Here is a 19457-nt window from a genome sequence, read left to right as displayed (position 1 = left end):
AAAGAAAGTTGTACATAACTTAAAAATGGTAACTAAACTAACTACTCTATCTTTTCACAACTCTTGATAAAGCAATTAAAATTTTGAAATCTATTTTTCTTTGGGTAAATGGGGCAGTAATACTCTAAGAAGTTTTATTAATAAAAAATTACATAATACAACATTGTAATGTTATTGGAGATTACTAACATTATGAGTGAAGCCTATATGTTGGGAGTGTGCTTATTCTAGAAGACTGGGTAATTAAGTAAATTCCTAATTAAGTTTGTTGGTAAAGTCATCACATAAGAAAAGGCTAAACACACACACAAAGAAATTCTTGTTGAAGAATTGATGGGATCTCTCAAAACCTTTAAGATGAGTCTGACTGAAGATTATGTAAAATTTAAGAGATTGCATTCAAAGTCAAGAAAGAGCAAACCAACCCTGATGAGACTGTTGCAAATCTTATCAAGATGTTCAACAAAGCCATGAAATGTTTCAAAAGGTGTGATAATGATGGGCTTAGAGAAGAAGAATATAATAGTTACTACCCTTAATCGTATGTAACACGGTTTGATTGGTCCGACCAGTTTAGCCAATGACGTTGTTGATTCATCATCAATTAATAAAAATAGAGTATTAATATATATGTTTTAAAATATGTCTCATACAATAAGTTTACATAAGGCTTAAACATTTTATCTTTGTTTTTTTGCTTATTTTATCTTGTGTTTGGTATGTTTATTATTATTATTATTGTTATTATAATATATTTGTATTCTTGTATACATGTGTTTTATACCTAGAAATTATCATGATAAGAATAAGAATACCATACACTAAATGACATGGGAATATGCCACAATGAAGATGGCTATGTGTTGCCAAACCCATCATCCCTATATTGTATTTATATTATCCTATGTATACTTAAATCACGAGTGCATGTACATTTTTAATGATATATGATTTCTTTTTGTAGATATTATATATATGTCTTCATACATCTATACACTTTGACTCCTTTTATACTTTAAATTTCACCATCATTAACTCCAAAACACACACCCACTTTGTAAACATGGATGTCAACAATGATGATCATCAAGAACTAGAGTCACTCGAGACACTTTCCCTCACAGATTTCCCACTAACAAGAGATGAAAATTCATGTGGTAAAGATCATGATCCTGATCATAACCATAGACCTCCACCATCACCTAGCCAAGATTTATTTGAATTCTGTAGCGGCGAATCCAACCGGTTTTATGAACAACAACACATGATGTCTGATGCAGAAGACATGATTTCTGGTGGCAAGCTCGTACCCACCAACTCGAAACACCCTCAACGCGCGCGGTGTGAGTCTATGCGCGAGTTAAAGAGCACCAACGACAAGGGAACCGCGAGTACTCAACTCTTTAGAAACAGCTACTCTTTTGATTCCAAAAAGCGCACCCGAAACCTGAAGTTGAACTATGAACCAACCGCGGATAACAACCGCAATAGTTTGAGTAATAAATCGTCTTCTTCGAGGTGGACGGATCTTGTGTTTGCGCCCTTGAAGGTGCCTGCAGAGATGGATCTTAAGGACATCAGGAACAGGCAGCTTGTTCAAAACACTTCAAAATCATTGTTTCCTACAGTTGAAGGTGGTGAAAGTTTTGCGGTTAACCGAGTTGGTCATCACCGGAAGACTTCATGGGGAGTGCTTGGATTCCTTAGCTGTAAAAGGTCCGGCAGTGTTGCCGTGACGATGCCGTAAGTTGATGAAAAATTAAGTGTAAAGAATTTATGACTCGTTGGTGCCCTTTCTTTTTCACAACAATGCCGTATGGGGTACAAAGTGAATATTATTGTATTATAATTTGGAGTTTTTTCTCTTGTTTGGTAGTTGCATTGATTTCAGGCTTTCATTACAATCATTCCACGCATAAAGGCTGTATACTCACTCCGGATGTACTTTGTTTATATCATAGTCTTTTAAAGTCCTTCTACATGATTGTATGTGGTTATAAACTAATAAAATAAATCAGCAACATTATGTTGTTCTATAAAGAGATCCCCAAAACCATATGTATTTGTTTGAGCCATCCTATTTGTTAATTATATATGTTTTGAAACCAATCATCGGAGTGATATTTCTCTAATTACCATAAACCTTGTTCGAAAGTTAGTTATGGGTCATTACTTAGGTTTTACGATTTCGTATGACTTGGATAACTTTCTAAATCTTGTGAACTCGTTTCCATATTAAAGTGCTTTGTGGGTGCACGAAATCAATAATCGGATAAGACACAAAGTGTTTTTCAAGAATGAGAATGAAATGATTGGATTTATGTTAGACAGACCCGAATGATTCATTTATATAATAGTTGTACCATCACATTGATTTTGTTGCAATGTTTGAAAGGGTTGATGACCGTTTCGTTCAACTCCGATCATGCAAAAACCTAATTAACATAGTTAGCTAGGGTAAGTTAGGTTTCGTATCCGCATGAGCATGTGGTCAATATTACACAAGTTGTTTGATTATCTAAACTATTTATGAAACAAATGTACATAGCAATTATGAAGTTTGCAATGATTTGTTCTTGATTTGATTAAGAACGTTGATGTTAATGAAAGGTTGAATAATTGCAAACAAGTATTTAAAAGAACTGATCACACCCAGGTTTCAGATTACAAGTAATTAGGGCAAACTTACATAAAAGGTTTGATCTTTAATGAAATACAATTGATTTCTTGAATTTGTTAATTTGAAAACCAAATTGGAGACATAAACATTTGTCTGTCATATGTAAATGGTGCAAGAAAACCTTCACGATATGAATCCTGAACAAATGTATGTTTTATGAATCAAGAACAGTGAACAAAATTTAGGATGAATCAAAACTAATGGTAATTATCATCTCACAATGTCAATGATGCAAAAAAATCTTCACTTTCATGAGTTCATAACAATACTAGCAATCAATTCATGCAATTTCAACCAATTGATTACAAAGTTTATGTATCAAACCAAACATGTAAGAAAAACCCTAAAATTTGCAACCTACACCTGGGGAATGATTTTGAAGAGCTTAGCCACTCATGATGGATGATTGATCTTCAAAAACCTTCATTGAATCTTGAGATACTTGATGGAATACGAAATCAGATGGATTTGAAGGCTAAAAATCAGCCCTAGGAGCCATAAATGGAGTGTGCGGTGAATGGCATTTAATCCTCATTAACACTTGGCAAAAGAGGGATTTCACGTCAATAACTAACATTGTATGCAACTTGTGTCCTCAACGATGAGAGTTGCTCCCCCTGCTTTCTTTGCTGACCTACGTCCCTCATGACCTGATGGGGACGCAAGTTGCGTCCCTGATGAAACAACTTGCATCCCTGAGGAAGCAACTTGCGCCCTCACAAGGTTCTTCTCCTTTCTTCATATGACCAATCCTCGTTGCTTCCATGTGCTTCCAATCTCACAATTAACTTTCGAAAAGCATTCATTTAAGCTCCATTAAGCCCCCAAGCATACCATTTTCTCGATAGCTTCATTTCAAAGCCTCGCGAAGCTTTCAAAATGCACCTTAAACCTGTCGAGTCCTGCAAAATACAAACCATCTCAAAGTAGTGTATTCTAATACTCAATTTCACATGAATTGGCAAAATTAAATACGTTAAGATTTGGAAATTAACCAAACCATCAAGGGTATGATCATTAGGATGTTATAATCAATCATTATAACTACTATATAGTTATCAAATGCATCAGTACCACTAATAATAATTTTCCCTTGATACGCACTTGCAACTGATAACCATTTGCCACTACCACTGATCTTTAGTTACCACTGATGATCGGTTACCACTGATCTTCAGTTACCACCGTTCATTAATTCCACTGACTACCGGTTTGTTACTGTCAAATTAAGTTAACACTGCTAGGCATTGCCCCAGACCCTACCAAGGGGGTGTAGCCCCCTTGGAAACCCAAAGGTATAGGGAGTGAACCCCCCCCCCCCCCCCCCAAAAAAAAAGTCATTGGGGTTCCATAATTCCATAAAATACAATAGTCTTCGACAAGCGTGTATTCCACACCTCCTAACGTGCACCATTCTATACTGTAGTTTATCATTATATAACGTTTAAGTTAATCACAGTTACTCAAAATATCTTGATGACACGGAATTCATGGATTTTAGTCTGGCAGAAACATATGGTTGTTGTCACGACAACGGAATATCAAGAATATAGTGCCTCCTCTAGGGTCCTTAAGATCACATGTCAGGAACAATAAATTATAATTATGGGTTTGGATAGTGTTTAATTTTAGACCTCCTGTTGAGTTAAAGAAAACAAGTCATTAACCACGATCTCACTCTTACTACATAAACAACTTCATCTTAACGAACATTTGTATTTTTTTTAAATCAATAAAATTTCTTTAGCTCGTTCATGGGCTAGCCTTCTCAAATACATCATGTGAACTACATTATATTCCTTTACCTTATAAAAATATTGGACTATTAATTTGTTTTGCAATTGTTTGTGATGTTTGTTTGGGTCAAATTCCCTAACAATCAAAATCATAATCTTAGGGTTCTAGTATTCTTTAGGAGTGACAGCAAAAGATGGTAAAGTAAGATCACTAAGTTTGGTGACTCGTTTTTTTGTTTCTTAAGATGGAGTTTGAGGATTACTTGTTGCATTAGAGATAAAACCCGAGAATGAAGTATAAGGATGAAAATTATTAGATAGACAATTAATTAGTATGATTAGGTTATATTTGTTGAATACTTATGGTTTGATCAAGACATTGTCCACTATGTATGAGAAGTCGCTCCCATCAAATAAGGATTCCTTGATTCGACACTAGCTTTGTCAATAAAAAAATGAAGGAGGTTGCTTTTACACACCATGTGAATAAACCAAATACAATTCTACCTCAGTCAACTCATGTTGCTATTATGCACAATGAAAAAGTACAAAAGCTTATATTATTTTCTCCATAGTCAGAGAGTTGGCGTGAACATGTCACATCAGTTAGTAGTTCGTCTAGAAAAACCTTTTAAAGGAATTTATGATTTGATCATCCTTCGTAAGAAGCTCTGTGGTGATTATTCTAGTTCTTAGGATTAGGAAAGCTGACATAGTGTCACACCCCAACCGATGACGGAAACATCGGGATGAGACGAAAACAAGATTGCAAGAGATTTCATAACACTATGTGACAATAATTAATTTAATTCAATTTTCATTTCATAACTAGATTGTCATACAAGATTAAATAAAAAGACACAATTGTTTCATAACATAACATAACAACAAAATAGATAAATTAATCTAGGTGTGTATCTAGTCCACCCTAAATCTTGTTTCATCTTGTAACATCACTTCATCAATTAACCTGCAACATGTATTAAAATAGAGTTCAATGCAAAAGCAGAGGCGAGTATACAAGTTTTATCACATAGCGTAAATAAAATAAAAAGTGCTCATATCCAACATGATCATAATATATGAGTACTAGTATGCAAATATGGCGTACAATATGTTCAAACCCAAGTATACAACGCGTTAAAATAGCCCAATCCCAATAGAGTAGCGGGAGGTAACATGTTTAACTTAACAATACCCCAAGTCTAACGGGCGGTGTATTAATCCTATAGCGCTATAATTGTTAAGGGAGGCTAGCAAAGTTATTGAGCATATAACGACCAAATAGTTTACATAGCATACGAGAATAACAAATATCACACATAGTTTCATGTTAAGCATGGATAGAGTATGTTTAAAATAGTTTAAGTGTCATTTTGTATAATATACATGTTGCATCCCAAAGTGGTAAAGAGTAAAAAGGGATTGAGTATACTCACGGTTTTTGCAAGCTTTCCTACTTGATATCCCGTGAGTGTTGGTTGTTTAGTTTGGAGGACCTTGTCCTCCTACACAAGGGAACATAGGTGTGTGAGTTTGGGGAAAACGGAAGATTATGGATTCGGAATTTAAAATGCAAGAACATAGTCATAGGAAAATAACCATCCGTCACATATGATGTTTAGATGGTATACTTACTAACTTGATAATGTCCACTTGTTCATCATCAAGAGTTCAGTTTATTTGAATGTTATATAAGTATTACATAGTATATTATATCATATATGTCAAGTATGAGGTAGAAGACTAAGGTTTTCATTTAGGCACCTCTAAGTATCATAGAAATCATACATGAGGTAGGAAGAATAAGCTTCCATTTAGGTACCTCCATTGTTCACCACTACACTTGTTGTTATGAACACCAAGGAGGGTCTTGAACTTACAAAGAAAATGAAATGCAACAACTATCTTATGAGAAAACATCAAGAAGTGAGTGGATGTTTATAAAAGATAGCCCAAGCTAGTCTAACCATCACACTTTTATCAAGCTTCAAGCTTGAACACTTCTTGTGGGTAAAACCCTAGCTAAAACAGAAAGTTTGTGAGGTTTTAACGTATGATTTAACATGTCTCAACCTTGTTTTTAAGCCCAACTAACCATTCATTTGATTATGAGCATTAGGACATAGGTTTGAGATGAGAAAACTCAAGTTTAACTAAGTTTAACAAAGATTAAATGAAAACATAAATAATCAGTGAACTTTGGAGCCTTTTTGCCAGAGTTCCAGGGACTTATTTACTGTGAAAACCCATGGAATCCAAGCTAAGGTCAATCCAAGCACATAGGAAAAAGAATGGACTAAATCGGATAAGAAACGAGTGAGTTATGCTCACTTTAGTGAAAGGTAGTGCTTCTGTCCGAACTTGAGGTTTCAGCTGCGTTTTTGGTGATTTGAGAGAGATTTAGAGGAGTTTGTAAAGTGATTAGGGCTTGGATTAGTGTGGTATTTATAGGGGAAGAGTTGGGGTTAGTGGTTGTGAGTTATTACTGCAAGAAACACAAATAAACAACCAACTAACACACTAAAATGGCCAATCCCGTAACCAGAAACATGCTGGCTGCGGATTACAACCTCTGGCGGGGCACGAGAGAGACCAGGGGGCGGTCGCGGGGTGCCAGAGACCATCAGGCCAGCACTTCAAGTTTTAGAGATGACAGTTTATAACTTAGGGTTTAGGGTATTTTATGTAATAAAAACATAGTTTAAGGGTATATTAAGTATGAGGAACATAAACCAAGTATAATTAGGCGTATGAATGTCGTATTTAAGTATCGTTTATGATCAAAACACGTTTTATGCATAAGTTTCACATATTTGCAAGTTTAGTACATAGTTTCCAAGAATTACGAGTAAGCATCAATTGTTTCACGAAATTGAATGTATGAGCATGTATAAAGTATGTACAAGATGAATTTAAAGAAATACGAGTTTTATTTATGATCAAAGTCTCGGATTTTACAACGATTACAACGAAAGAACGATTACAAGAACACAAGACTTCAAAAAATAGAAATACAAGCAAGACCTTCTAATTATGGAAAGTACAAAAGAGTGGGGCGTTACACATAGGACATGTGGGAGGCAGATCTAGCTCCAGAATGAAATGAAATGAAATCAAAAGTCAAGATGGGTGTATAATGTTTGAATTGAAACCAAAGTGCATCCCTATTCATGAAAGGGCACAAAAATGAGAGTTGCAGCCAAAGATTCTAATGATATCCTGATTTAAAGTGTTGCATATGCTATTAGAAAAATTGTGCTCGAGTTGAAGCAAACACTAAGGCAACGGTGCTTGTAAACCTTGTATCAAAATCAAATTTAGTAAAAGCCTCACTAGTTTGATAATGGGCATTAAATGGTCACAAAGACCAAGTGAACAACATGTTATGTCATGCGTGTCTTCTTTATTATTCTTGCACTTTAATTCATATACTAATTGATAATGGGTATTTGTTTGGGTAAGATGTCCTTTCAAGAGTTACTTAAATTGTGTCAACTAATCCTAATCCTGCTTTGTTTTGTTGTATGCATAATGAATAAGAAAATATGTACTCTAGCGATAGTAAATATGAACAATGCCACACCTCGTGTTCTCTTTTTCTCTCAGATCTGCAAAACCATAAGCACATTAAAAGGGGTCAGGGACCGGAGTCATTTGAACCTCCGTCTGACCCTGAAGTTAGTATTGGATTCAAAATCATAGACATGTATGAATATAAACATGATAGTACGTTGAGAGAATTCTAGGATTATGAGACAGCCTGTTGAATATTGAGAAGGAGACTCATATTTATAGTTAGTGGTGATGAGGGTTTTCTTTATGTTTTAGGGATAGGGATTGAAGACCTATCTGATTTAGGTTGATATATCTCTCCACCTTGTTAGGGATATACCAACAACATTTGAATATTAAGGGAAATATCTCCAAAGTCTTCAGAGAGAGAGAGAGAGAGAGAGAGAGAGAGAGAGAGAGAGAGAGAGAGAGAGAGAGAGATTACGATTGATATGGATAAGTATCTGTGACAACCCGAGATTTCAAGACCTTTCCTCTAAGCGTTACCTATTTTATATTCATGTTTTATACCTTTTATACATTGGATCATGTGTATTACTTGGAATAATTTTAGTATAAGTTGTTGGCTTAATGTTTGAGCATTCAATAAAATCCTTTAGTGACGAAACCCTTTTCACACTGTTGTTCGACGAAACATGTTCAACGAAACTTGTGGAGTTTCGTCATATGCATACTCGACGAAAATGGGAGTTTCGCCACTACCTTGGCCGACGAATGTTGAGTTTCGTGTAACACCCCAAAAACGAGTTTGGTAATCAAACTCCGTTAATATTACTGACGGGTAAAATACCGTAAGTGGTAAAAATTCACCCGTAAATACTAGGATTTAAATAAATAAATCTAATATTAATTAAAAGGAGGATAAATACTTTGAGAAAACAAAAGTATATAAACGGCCCGAGTTAACGGGACTTAAAGTAAAAACAAGATGTGATTTCCCCGAACCCGCCAAGTAACTAGGAATATCAACCTAGTTAATTAAATATTGTTAAAATGCCAATGAAACTTGATTAATAATACTCTTTATAAAAAGTTGAACAAGTGAGGGGACTAAACATGACAAAATTGAAAATAGTTTTATTTAATTAAAACAAAACACCAAAACACACACTTCAAGTGTGTGTTTGGTCGACATTTCCCAGGAGCCAAAAGGGGTTCTATCAAGTGAACCCTAAATTCAAAAAATTGATCAAAATCAAGGAGAAATCAAGCCAAGAATTTGGGGCTTTTAATAAAATCGTGATCACCAAGCTTAGGGGATCACAAGGTATGTTGAATTTTGATGATTAGTAATATTTCGAAATTGTGATGAACTTGCATGAACGAAATTCTTGCATGAATGTTCAATGTTATAGTGATATTAGTGTGGGTACAAGTCTAGGAACAAATCCTAGATGCAAACTTGTAGAATTGTGTCATAAACTAGTGATTAATCCAAATAACCAAGTATGAGCTAAGTGGGTTTTGTTTATTTAATGAAATTGATGTTGTATTGGTGTTTATAAACACCATACTAACTTGTATGAATGAACTACTTGAACAAAATGGGGATTTGTTAAGAGTTCATACTTGATTTGAAGTGGGTCTTGACACAAGAATTAAACTCATGATTTATGATTTAGTTCAATAAGAAAAGTAGTCGAAGATTCATAAGGTGTGAAAGTCATGATTTAGAATGACTAATCTAACAACCTTGTGAATGATGAATGATAGTTGGTGCTTAACAAGCTAGGTGAAGCATGGGGAGCAAGTGGGTCGATTGAAGCAAGTGAGAAAAGAAAAGCGTAATTCGGATGTGAGGTAAGTCAAAACTTACACCTTTTATTTGATATCTATTGGTTTTATAGATTTTGAATAATCAAAAGTCACATTTTACTTATGATGTTTCGACCCGACATGCAAGGTTCGGAACAAAAGACAATAATGATAAACCATGTTGAATGGTTAAAAAGAGCTAATAAGGTCATTTAGTCATGTAATGATTAATAAATAAATGGTTTTGAATGATTTACCTTATAAGGTAAATCAATACAATTAATAAGGGTAAAACGACAATGTAGTCACTCGTTGACGACAACCGTTAGTTTTTGAAGGACAATTTATGGCATAAGATATAAAAGGGTTAAAATAATCAAGAAATAGATTTATAAGTAAATTGACCGTACGGTGTAAACCGGTACAAGTCATGTAGACGAGATGATAATAAATCCATCTCGTAAAAGTAAACGGTCATATAGACCAAACGGGTCAAAAGGTGAAAATATCACCCTTTGACAATATCGGCTAATGTTTTGTCGAGTTGCATGATTACAGGAATAAATATCGATTGAATGATGACATCGCTATTACTTAGCGCCACTAAGGCAAGGTATCGTAACGGGTCAATACGTTGATCCGAGCCAGGTTTGAGTAATGATTCAACTCATCATGTAGAATTTGAGGTTTTCTAAGAGTTAAACAAGGTCAAATTGGATATTTGGTTATCTTAAAGATAAACCGAATAATTCAAGTTTTAAATGTAGTGTTTTAGAAACATAATGGTTTCTAAACAAGGTTATAGTTAAAAGACCAGATTTTTGGGTCAAACAAGTATCTGAAAGTCCTTCGTCGTAAAAGAAGGACCAAAATTGACCAAAACGCCCTTGAGGCTAAATTGAACAAACAACCCTTAAAGATTGTTTGGAAACGAGTTTCATGATTAGATAAATACTTAGAATAACTGTAGAAGTTGAAAGATGTTATACGTTAGTAAAATGGCTCTATTTGAGTCTTGCCGTAAAATAATAATCCGAGGGGTAAAACTCGGAACATACAGATATCCACATTAGATCCAACACACATATAGTTGTAGTTGAAGATTAATTGATAAGAAATGTAGGAATAAGATGATAGAAATGAATGAAAGCGATTTCAGGCTTTAAGTGCTTAAAATACCTTTAACGGGTCAAAATAAGCATATGAGCGAAAACGGGTTTAAATTGTGTAATAAACCTGTGATTAGAACCTAATATGGTAGATAACCTTAATTTGAAGAAGTGTATGTGATATAAAGATCAAACAAATATGTTTGTTTGATAAAATGCATAAACGGGTTAAAAGTCGATAAAAAGGTAACGAGTCGAAGGCTTAGAAGTCTCAAAATTTATTATGATGGATGTTGGATTTTAACTCCATATGATGGAGAATTAAATTACGGATGCGTAGGAAAAAGAATCGGTTAAAACGGATAAAAAAACGAGAGAGTTATGCTCGTTTCCGTGAAATCGGGTCATGCTGGGTATGTACAGCAACATAAAAGAAACATTCTGCCAAAAAGGGGGCTAGGTGGGGCGTCTAGCCCCTAGGCGTGACGCCTAGCCCCCCTGAACATGAAAAACGTTTAATTTTGTTTGTTTGACCCATATAACTTTTTTAAACTTGTTATTTAACTATCAAAACTAACTTTTAAGTTGGTTTTGATCACAGGTGATTGCCAAGAGTGTCCGGATGAAGATCAAGCTCGAAGAAGAACCGAACACGATAAAGTTAAAAGCTTCCGCGCGGCATTTCTTCGTATCTTTTAAACGACGAATTCAATTACATTAAGTTGTTCAAACTTTTAAATTGTAAAAGTTTTAGTAAACTCGTATTGACATACTTACGTGTAATCGTAAAAACATGCATTTTTTTACGAAACTTATATTAAAATATTGTATTTAACAAGCAAGGGTGTTACATTTCGTCCATAAAGGCCGGCGCAAATGCCTTGAAATCCCAAGAAGGGCCAGGGTCTAGTATATCAACATAAAAACTCATAGGGTATTTCATTCTGTAACGTAACTGACATCTTGCAACCCTAGACTTCCCTAAATCTAGCGACGGTAGTTCCCTCATCTCTCATTCGAGACTCTCAAACCCTAAGCACCACCGATCTACACCACATCAAGGTTAGTGTATAAACGTTGTTACTGAATGGATTGTTGATGATTACGGTTCTGTTATTACTGTGGTGTCGAATGGATAAGGGTTAGAAGTATAAATCCGATATTTGCATGTTAAAGGTTTGACAGTTGATTCATGATCTTATGTACAAACTAGATTGGACATGAGCATGCATATGTATGTGTTCTGATATGTGTTGTGATGATCTATTGTTGTTTATATGTGAATCTTTAATAACTGTTGGATTTAAATGAGATGTCAAGGTGTTGTGATGCATAAGAAATAAGAATGTTAAAAGAAATATGTATGTTTGAATTGTCAATACCCTTGTTGCATGTTGATGATAGTTGGGTGCTGAATGATTGATCGATGATCATAATTGGTGATGATCATTGGGGTTCTAGAATATGTCAAACTGTAATCATTGGATGGATCTGTAACTGTTTGTTCCACAAAACATACAGGAGTTTCGCCACAACATATATCGACGAAACATATAGGTTTCGCCGATAAGCATAACGACGAAACACATGGGTGTTTCGTCACACCTCATCCTGATAAAAGTTGACCTTTCGCCACAAGAAGTGTTTCGCCGTGTAGGTCTCTGAAGTGAACAGTAGGAGCATGTGATGTTATTTTTAACAGATACTTGTGTGTGTGTGTGATCTATGATGCATGGTAATAAGAAACTTGGTGCGATTATTTGGTATAACGATCTCATCTGCTACGTTATGTGCTGATTGTGACAATCGAACAAGATGTGAACTTGTAATAGAAAAGTGTACTGGCTACTGTTATACTGTGAACCGGTGTATGTGATGCAAACTGTGTGAAAACAGTAACTTGTTCAATCATGAAACTGATATTCATTGGTAACCACGTTAGGGTTGGTTGATTAACTTAGAAACAGGTAACTAAACAAACCGAGCAAACCAAGGTGAGTTCACTGCTCTTTTTCCAAGCATGCATCCTGGGGAGGAATGTCAGGTTATTGGGATGTTTGTTATTACACTCTTTTCTATCGATAAGACCCCTTACATCTACCGATTAGTTGTCGGGGAGGCAACGAGGTTATTAGTTGATAGCGCTATTAGGTTTGGCACCCTCACACCATACCGGGGAGGACGGGCGTGAACTAATTACCTTAACCACTTGACCAATGTTTTGATAGAGACATTGGGGTTGGGCAAATACATCTAGTAGCCATCTGCGGTAATCGAGTTAATAACAACATCAAATCAAATCATTGAACTGTTTTATACTCATATCTGGTAACTAAACGCGTTAACAAAACTTTGAACTCACCAGCGTCGTCTAACACACTTGTTTGCATGCTTATAGGTCATTAGATACTTGATATGGACTTGCAATCTGGGAGTGCTGGAGTGGTCATGGGTCGAGACTCTTGGATACTTGTTTCGCTGATTATGAACATATGTTTTGAAACAATTGATTTACAGCTTACATTATGCTTCCGCTGAACATTTACTTTGGTTTAACTTATGACCTGGATTTATATTTTGAAAGGAATAGAATGTTTACTTAAATACTATGCGTAGTTCAACGTGATTGGTGGCTTGGATCCTGGTACGTCACACGTCCCGCGGTGATTCCGCATGTAGTATTTTGGGGGTGTGACATATGCAATGTTGCATATTTATTTGATTAGTTCTGATCGAACTAGGTTTTATGTGAGATGTTCGGTTCAATAGAATTAATTCAGATCATACCTTATCACATAACTTGCTAGGCTCACTAGCATAAAGTGTTTTGTCGAAAACCGAAGGCATTGTCTAGTCATTTTGTTTGGGGATTGACTTTTTGGTTAAGTATATTATAACAATAGTTGGTATATGCTTAGGCTAGAGGGTGTGGTTTAAAGCCCTATGGGCTTTATTACGCCACGTAAGCGTCACGTAGGTGACACATAAGCAGGGGGCTTTATCGCTAACTTACACGGTGTGGAATAACGCCCCTTATAAAGCCCCTTTTTAACTATTATTAAAAAAAATAAAAAAACTCTGATTGGTTTACATTAGGTGGGGCCCCTTGATTTCATCTCTCGCGCGCGTTACTTGAAGACTTTATTGGAGAAAAAACTTTAATTCATTGTTGTGTTTTACAAAGAAAAACAAGAGGCCTAATTATACACAAAATAATAATCTAAAAAACGGAAACATATTAAATGGTCGGTGCTGGAAACAGGCTGGCGAATAGCCAAAAATTCGTGGTTCAAGAGTAAGAGGAGGAGGGATTTTGGCAAATTTTTCTAGGGCTTGTATGGGGGTTTTTAGTTCAAGAATTTTTGTAGGAAGTTGATTTATAAGGTATACAGAAGAAGAAACTGCTTCGGGCCAGAAGAATTTAGGGACTTTGGATTCGATTAGGAAGGCTCGAGTCATTTCAAGAATTATACGGTTTTTGCGTTCGACGACTCCATTTTATTCAGGAGTATGTGGACAGGTGGTTTGGTGAATTATCCCCTTGGTTTGGCAAAACTGTTTTATGGATGCATTAACGAATTCCCCCCATTGTCGGACCGAAGAATTTGAATTTCTTTTTTGAAATTGAGTGTGAATCATAGTATGGAATATAGTAAATTTTTCAAAAACTTCAGACTTGTGTTTCAAGAAATAGACCCACGTCATACGGGTACAATCATCTATGAATAGCAAGAAATAACGAAAGCCTTGTCCCCCCGTAATAGGAGACGGACCCCATACATCAGAATGAATTAATGAGAAAGGTACATTAACTCTTGTATTATTTGGTTTGAAAGGTTCTCGATGGCTTTTAGCAAGAAAACAAGTTTCACAATTTATTTTATCACGAGGAGAAAAAAGTTTAGGGAATAAAAGATGTAGATACCCAGAGGATGGATGTCCGAGACGCCTATGCCATAACCATGCTTCCCGGTTTGTAGTTCCATGAGCCAGCATCACAACCTCATCCACATAGTACAACCCCTGATGCTCAGTGCCACGTCCAATAATCATCCCTATCCTGACGTCCTGTAAGATACAAAAAGTGGGATGCATTAGCACTATGCAATTTAGTTCTTTTGTCACATGACTGATTGATAGTAATTTATGTGACAATGATGGAACATAAAGGCAATTTGAGAGTTTTAACGTTGGGGAGATTTCAATTGTCCCCCCCCCTTTCTGCACGTATAACCTCTCCGTTCGCAGTTTGAATATGAGTTTTCTGCGGTTTGGATGTTGACACCAAATCAGAAATTTCATATGTCATGGTATCGGTTGCCCCACAATCGAAAATCCAAGGTTTATTTTTTTATAACAGTTCTGTACCGCATTTGCCTTTCCCATTTTTCTTTTTCTTTCGCCTGTTTCTACATCAACTCCTCACCTTTTCATTTGTTTATCTTCCCTCTTTCCTTGACACCCCATCTCTCACCTGTTTAACACAAGTATACAACCGACACCCCCTTCTTTATCCATCTCTTCCTCTCTCAAACACAACGGAAGCTAAAAAACAACAAACAATGGCACCCAAGGCGGTCGAGAAGAAGCCGGCGGCAGAGAAGAAGCCGGCGGCAGAGAAGAAGCCCAGAGCCGAGAAGAGGTGGAGGTGACGGTGAGGCCGCGGCGGAGTAGGGGTTTGCGGCGGTGACGGTGTTTTGGTTGGTGGAGTTGGTTGAGGCGGCTTGTTACTGTTCACGGTGATTAGCAGTCGGATGTTGTCAGAACTGGTAATTTTGATTGAATGGTTGTTTTGGTTAGCGACGGCTGGATCTTGAACCAACAGGAAAGGAGAACTGAAAGGAAAGGAAACAAGAGCTGAGGCTTGATTGAATGAAGATGGAGAACTGATTCGCCGGAACTGAAACAAGATCTGAGGTTTGTCGGAACTGGTAAATTTTTTTTCGAGTTTGATTTAGTAGACGGGTTTCTCTGATTTGGGATTGGTTGTAGATGATGAGCAAAGTGTTCAGGAATCAGAAACACTGCTCTGATACCATGAAGACTTTATTGGAGAAAAACTTGTATTCATTGTTGTGTTTTACAAAGAAAAACATGAGGCCTATTTATACACAAAACAATAATCTAAAAAACGGAAACATATTAAATGGTCGGTGCTAGAAACAGGCTGGCGAATAGCTAGCAAATTTTTGATTGGAAATGATGACCAGATCTGATCCTATAATTTTGCCTTTGACAATCTTTTCCGTTTAACACTACTCCTTTGGTGGAAGCCAAGGATGCGCCCCCTTTAACGGAGGCGGGGTGGTTTAACTAGATGGGGGCGCTAAAGTTGGTGATGTGGCCGGGGGTGGGGGGGAGGGGAGGGGGGGAGACACACCCGCTGGCCTTAAAAATTTATTAAGTAGTATTGATATGAGTCTTATTCCATATTTTGTTCTTAGCATAAACCCATTTTACACGAGTCTCGTGTCCGTTTTTTCTTTTACGGGTGATTGGATAGCATATCGACAACAACTAGCAAGGCTTTTTATTCAATCATTTTAAATTAGAGTTGTCTTAAATGCATGAGTACAATCGGTTGAAGGACCAAAATGGAAACCTATAAATAGCTGAAGGTGAGAATGATACAAAGATGGAGTGGGTAAAGGACTAGGACAATCTTCGTCTCTTCTTTCTTAAAAGCAATAAGACGATTTTGCCCATGTCAAGTGTTTTTGCTATCAAACAATTATTTTGGGAAAGGTTTAGATGCACCTTATTTCCTTTTTAAACAATATAATGTTGTTTGCATGGTGTAGTCATGAAGACATCAAACATATGATCACATCGTGAATATTATCATGCAAATATTAGTAACTTAGTTAATTAGATTTATGGAATTAATTGTTTTAAAGTAGTGGGTTACCATTATCTATTTGAGTGGGTAGTTATCCTTTTAAATAGCAAGTAGTGGGTATTGTATTGTAAGGCTATATATCAGTCGATTAACAATTGTTTAGATTAGGAATGAAAATGTTGATTTAGTCTAATTTTCTCTAGATATTTTATCAAGTTTTTCTCTATTTTCTTTAAAGCTTGACCCACTTTAACGGCTTATCTATCAAACCAAGTGGTACATATTATATAAATACATATTTTAATATTTTCCCGATATCATGTGGATTTTTAATTTGTCTCTACCCATGGTTGGTGGTGTTCTTTATGATTGATGTGATATTAAAACTTTTGGAATGATACACAAATTCTTCAATACATTATAAATAAAATATATTTAACATGTTGATGTTGGGTTCACTTATGTTACTTATAATAACTAGAATTACGACCCGCCGCAATGCGGCGGGGGATTTTTTAGTTATAAGTCGATTTAGGACGCGCAGGTTATGTTGAACCTGTCAAATGGGAAAAAATAGACGATGTAAAACGTTCACCCACACACGCACGTTGCGTCGTGTTAACTCGCAAAATTTAGAACGAAACCTAAAAACGTTAAACCAAAGACGCACGTTGCGATGTGTTAAGTCACAAAATTTAGAACGAAGCATAAAGCGAAAAATATGCGGAAAATGAAAACTATAAAGGACCAAAGTTGAAAGTAAAAAAAATGTGAGGATAGATTGCAAAAGATAAAAAGTTTTGTGTTAAAAGAAAAAAAAACAAATAGTTTTGGGTTAAAAGTAATCTATGAAATACTTTTGGGTGAAAAGTAAAAAAAAAAAATTTGTGAAAACCCCCCAAAGCCAAGGTTACAACAATCATATGCATAACCATTTTTTTCTTTGAAAAACCCCCAAAGCCAAGATTACAACACGTAAGTAAAAAAAATCAAAGTGGTTAAATCGCAAAAGATGAAAACTTTTGAATTAGAAGTGAAAAATCAAATTAATCAAAGGGGTTAAATTGTATAAGATGAAAACTTTTGAATTAGAAGTGAAAAATCAAATTAATCAAAGGGGTTAAATTACCAAAGATTAAAACTTTAAACTTAAATTGTCAAAGATTAAAACTTTAGGGTTAAAAAGGAAACAAAGATTAAAACTTTATAATTAAATTGTCAAAGATTAAAACTTTAGGGTTAAAAAGGAAAATTCTATTTTTTTTTTGAAAAACACCCTAAGCCAAACTTACAACACATGTATGCATAAAGATGTTGCTTTACCAAAGATTAATACTTTAAACTTAAATTGATAAAGATTAAAACTTTAGGGTTAAAAAGGAAACAAAGATTAAAACTTTATACTTAAATTGTCAAAGATAAAAACTTTAGGGTTGAAAAGAATTTTTTTTTTTTTTTGAAAAACACCCTAAGCCAAACTTACAACACATGTATGCATAAAGATGTTGCTTCTTTATAATGTTTAATTAATAATTAATGTATTATTATGTTATGTGACTTTTCTAGAAACATCAATGTTAATATCGTGCCAAGTTGCACCAATGCTATACTACTGTCAACGACTATCAGTATCGGAAAAGCTCGCAAAACAAAATAAATAAAAATGGAAAAGTAACATTGGGCGAAACGTAGACGTAAAATCATTGAACCACACACACCCATTGTGGCATGTTAATACGAAGAAATTAGACCGAAACGTAAAATATAGAAAAGAATAACTAAGTCGATATAGGACCTGCGAGTTGTGACGAACCTATCATATAAGAAAAATAGACGTAAAAACATTGAACCACATACGCACCTTACGCCGTGCATGGACACGGATACATTTAAAAATATAAATTAACTAGTATTAAGCCTCCCGCGTTGCGGCGGGGGCGTAAAACCGTGACAAATAGCACCAAACAGCCAACGACCACCAACATTGAAGTTGCGACTTCTTAATGTGGAGAAATTAGACTGACGTATAAAACAAAGAAAATGATGACTAACTCGATTTACGACTCGCACGTCGTGACGAACTTGTTAAACGGGAAAAAATAGACGACGTAAATACACTGAACCACATGTGTACGTTGCGCCATGTTAACTCGCAAAATTTAGAACGAAGCGTATAACAAAACGTAAAATTGTTGAAACACACACACATTGTGCCGTGTTAACTCGTAAAATTTAGAACTAAACGTAAAACGATAAATTTTGCAAAATATGAAAAAAAATATAGGGGATCAAAGTTGAAAGTAAAAAAGTTGTTAGGTTAGATTGAAAAAATTAAAAAAATTTGGGTTAAAACTACAAAATCAAGTAGTTTTGGAAAACCCCCAAAACATAGAGTACAACACTTCAAAGCATCAACTTGTTGCTAATTTAGATCATGTAAATGCATATTACAAAAATAAATACATGATTGAATTAAATAATAAAACTAAAACAAAGAAATCATAAAATAAATAATAATAATAATAATAATAATAAGAAGAAGAATAACAAAGATAATAATAAAATATAATGTCTCATCGACATACAATCAAACTTTTTAAAAAAAAAACTCATAAAACCTAAGGGTGAGAGGGGCACTCCCCTCTCTTACGCACAGCCAATCAGCACGCGCCACGTCAACTCCCCTCACACCCTCAATTTGATGGCGGCACTCCTCTCTTAGGGGACTTGCTTTTTTATTTTTTTTATTTTTTTGTTTTTTT

At 35.3% G+C, this 19457-nt stretch overlaps 1 protein-coding gene across 1 annotated transcript; it reads left to right on the top strand.

Annotated features, from left to right (window-relative positions):
- The first annotated feature begins 1063 nt into the window (after positions 1 to 1063).
- LOC110883004 lies at positions 1064 to 1747 on the top strand. Its single transcript, XM_022130870.1, has one exon. It carries the CDS (start codon positions 1064 to 1066, stop codon positions 1745 to 1747), a length of 684 nt encoding a protein of 227 aa, XP_021986562.1.
- Positions 1748 to 19457: the final 17710 nt, after the last annotated feature.

The sequence above is a fragment of the Helianthus annuus genome, chromosome 10 (assembly GCF_002127325.2).
Source record: "Helianthus annuus cultivar XRQ/B chromosome 10, HanXRQr2.0-SUNRISE, whole genome shotgun sequence".
NCBI classification, from domain to species: domain Eukaryota; kingdom Viridiplantae; phylum Streptophyta; class Magnoliopsida; order Asterales; family Asteraceae; genus Helianthus; species Helianthus annuus.
This window is presented reverse-complemented; position numbering and strand designations above follow the sequence as displayed.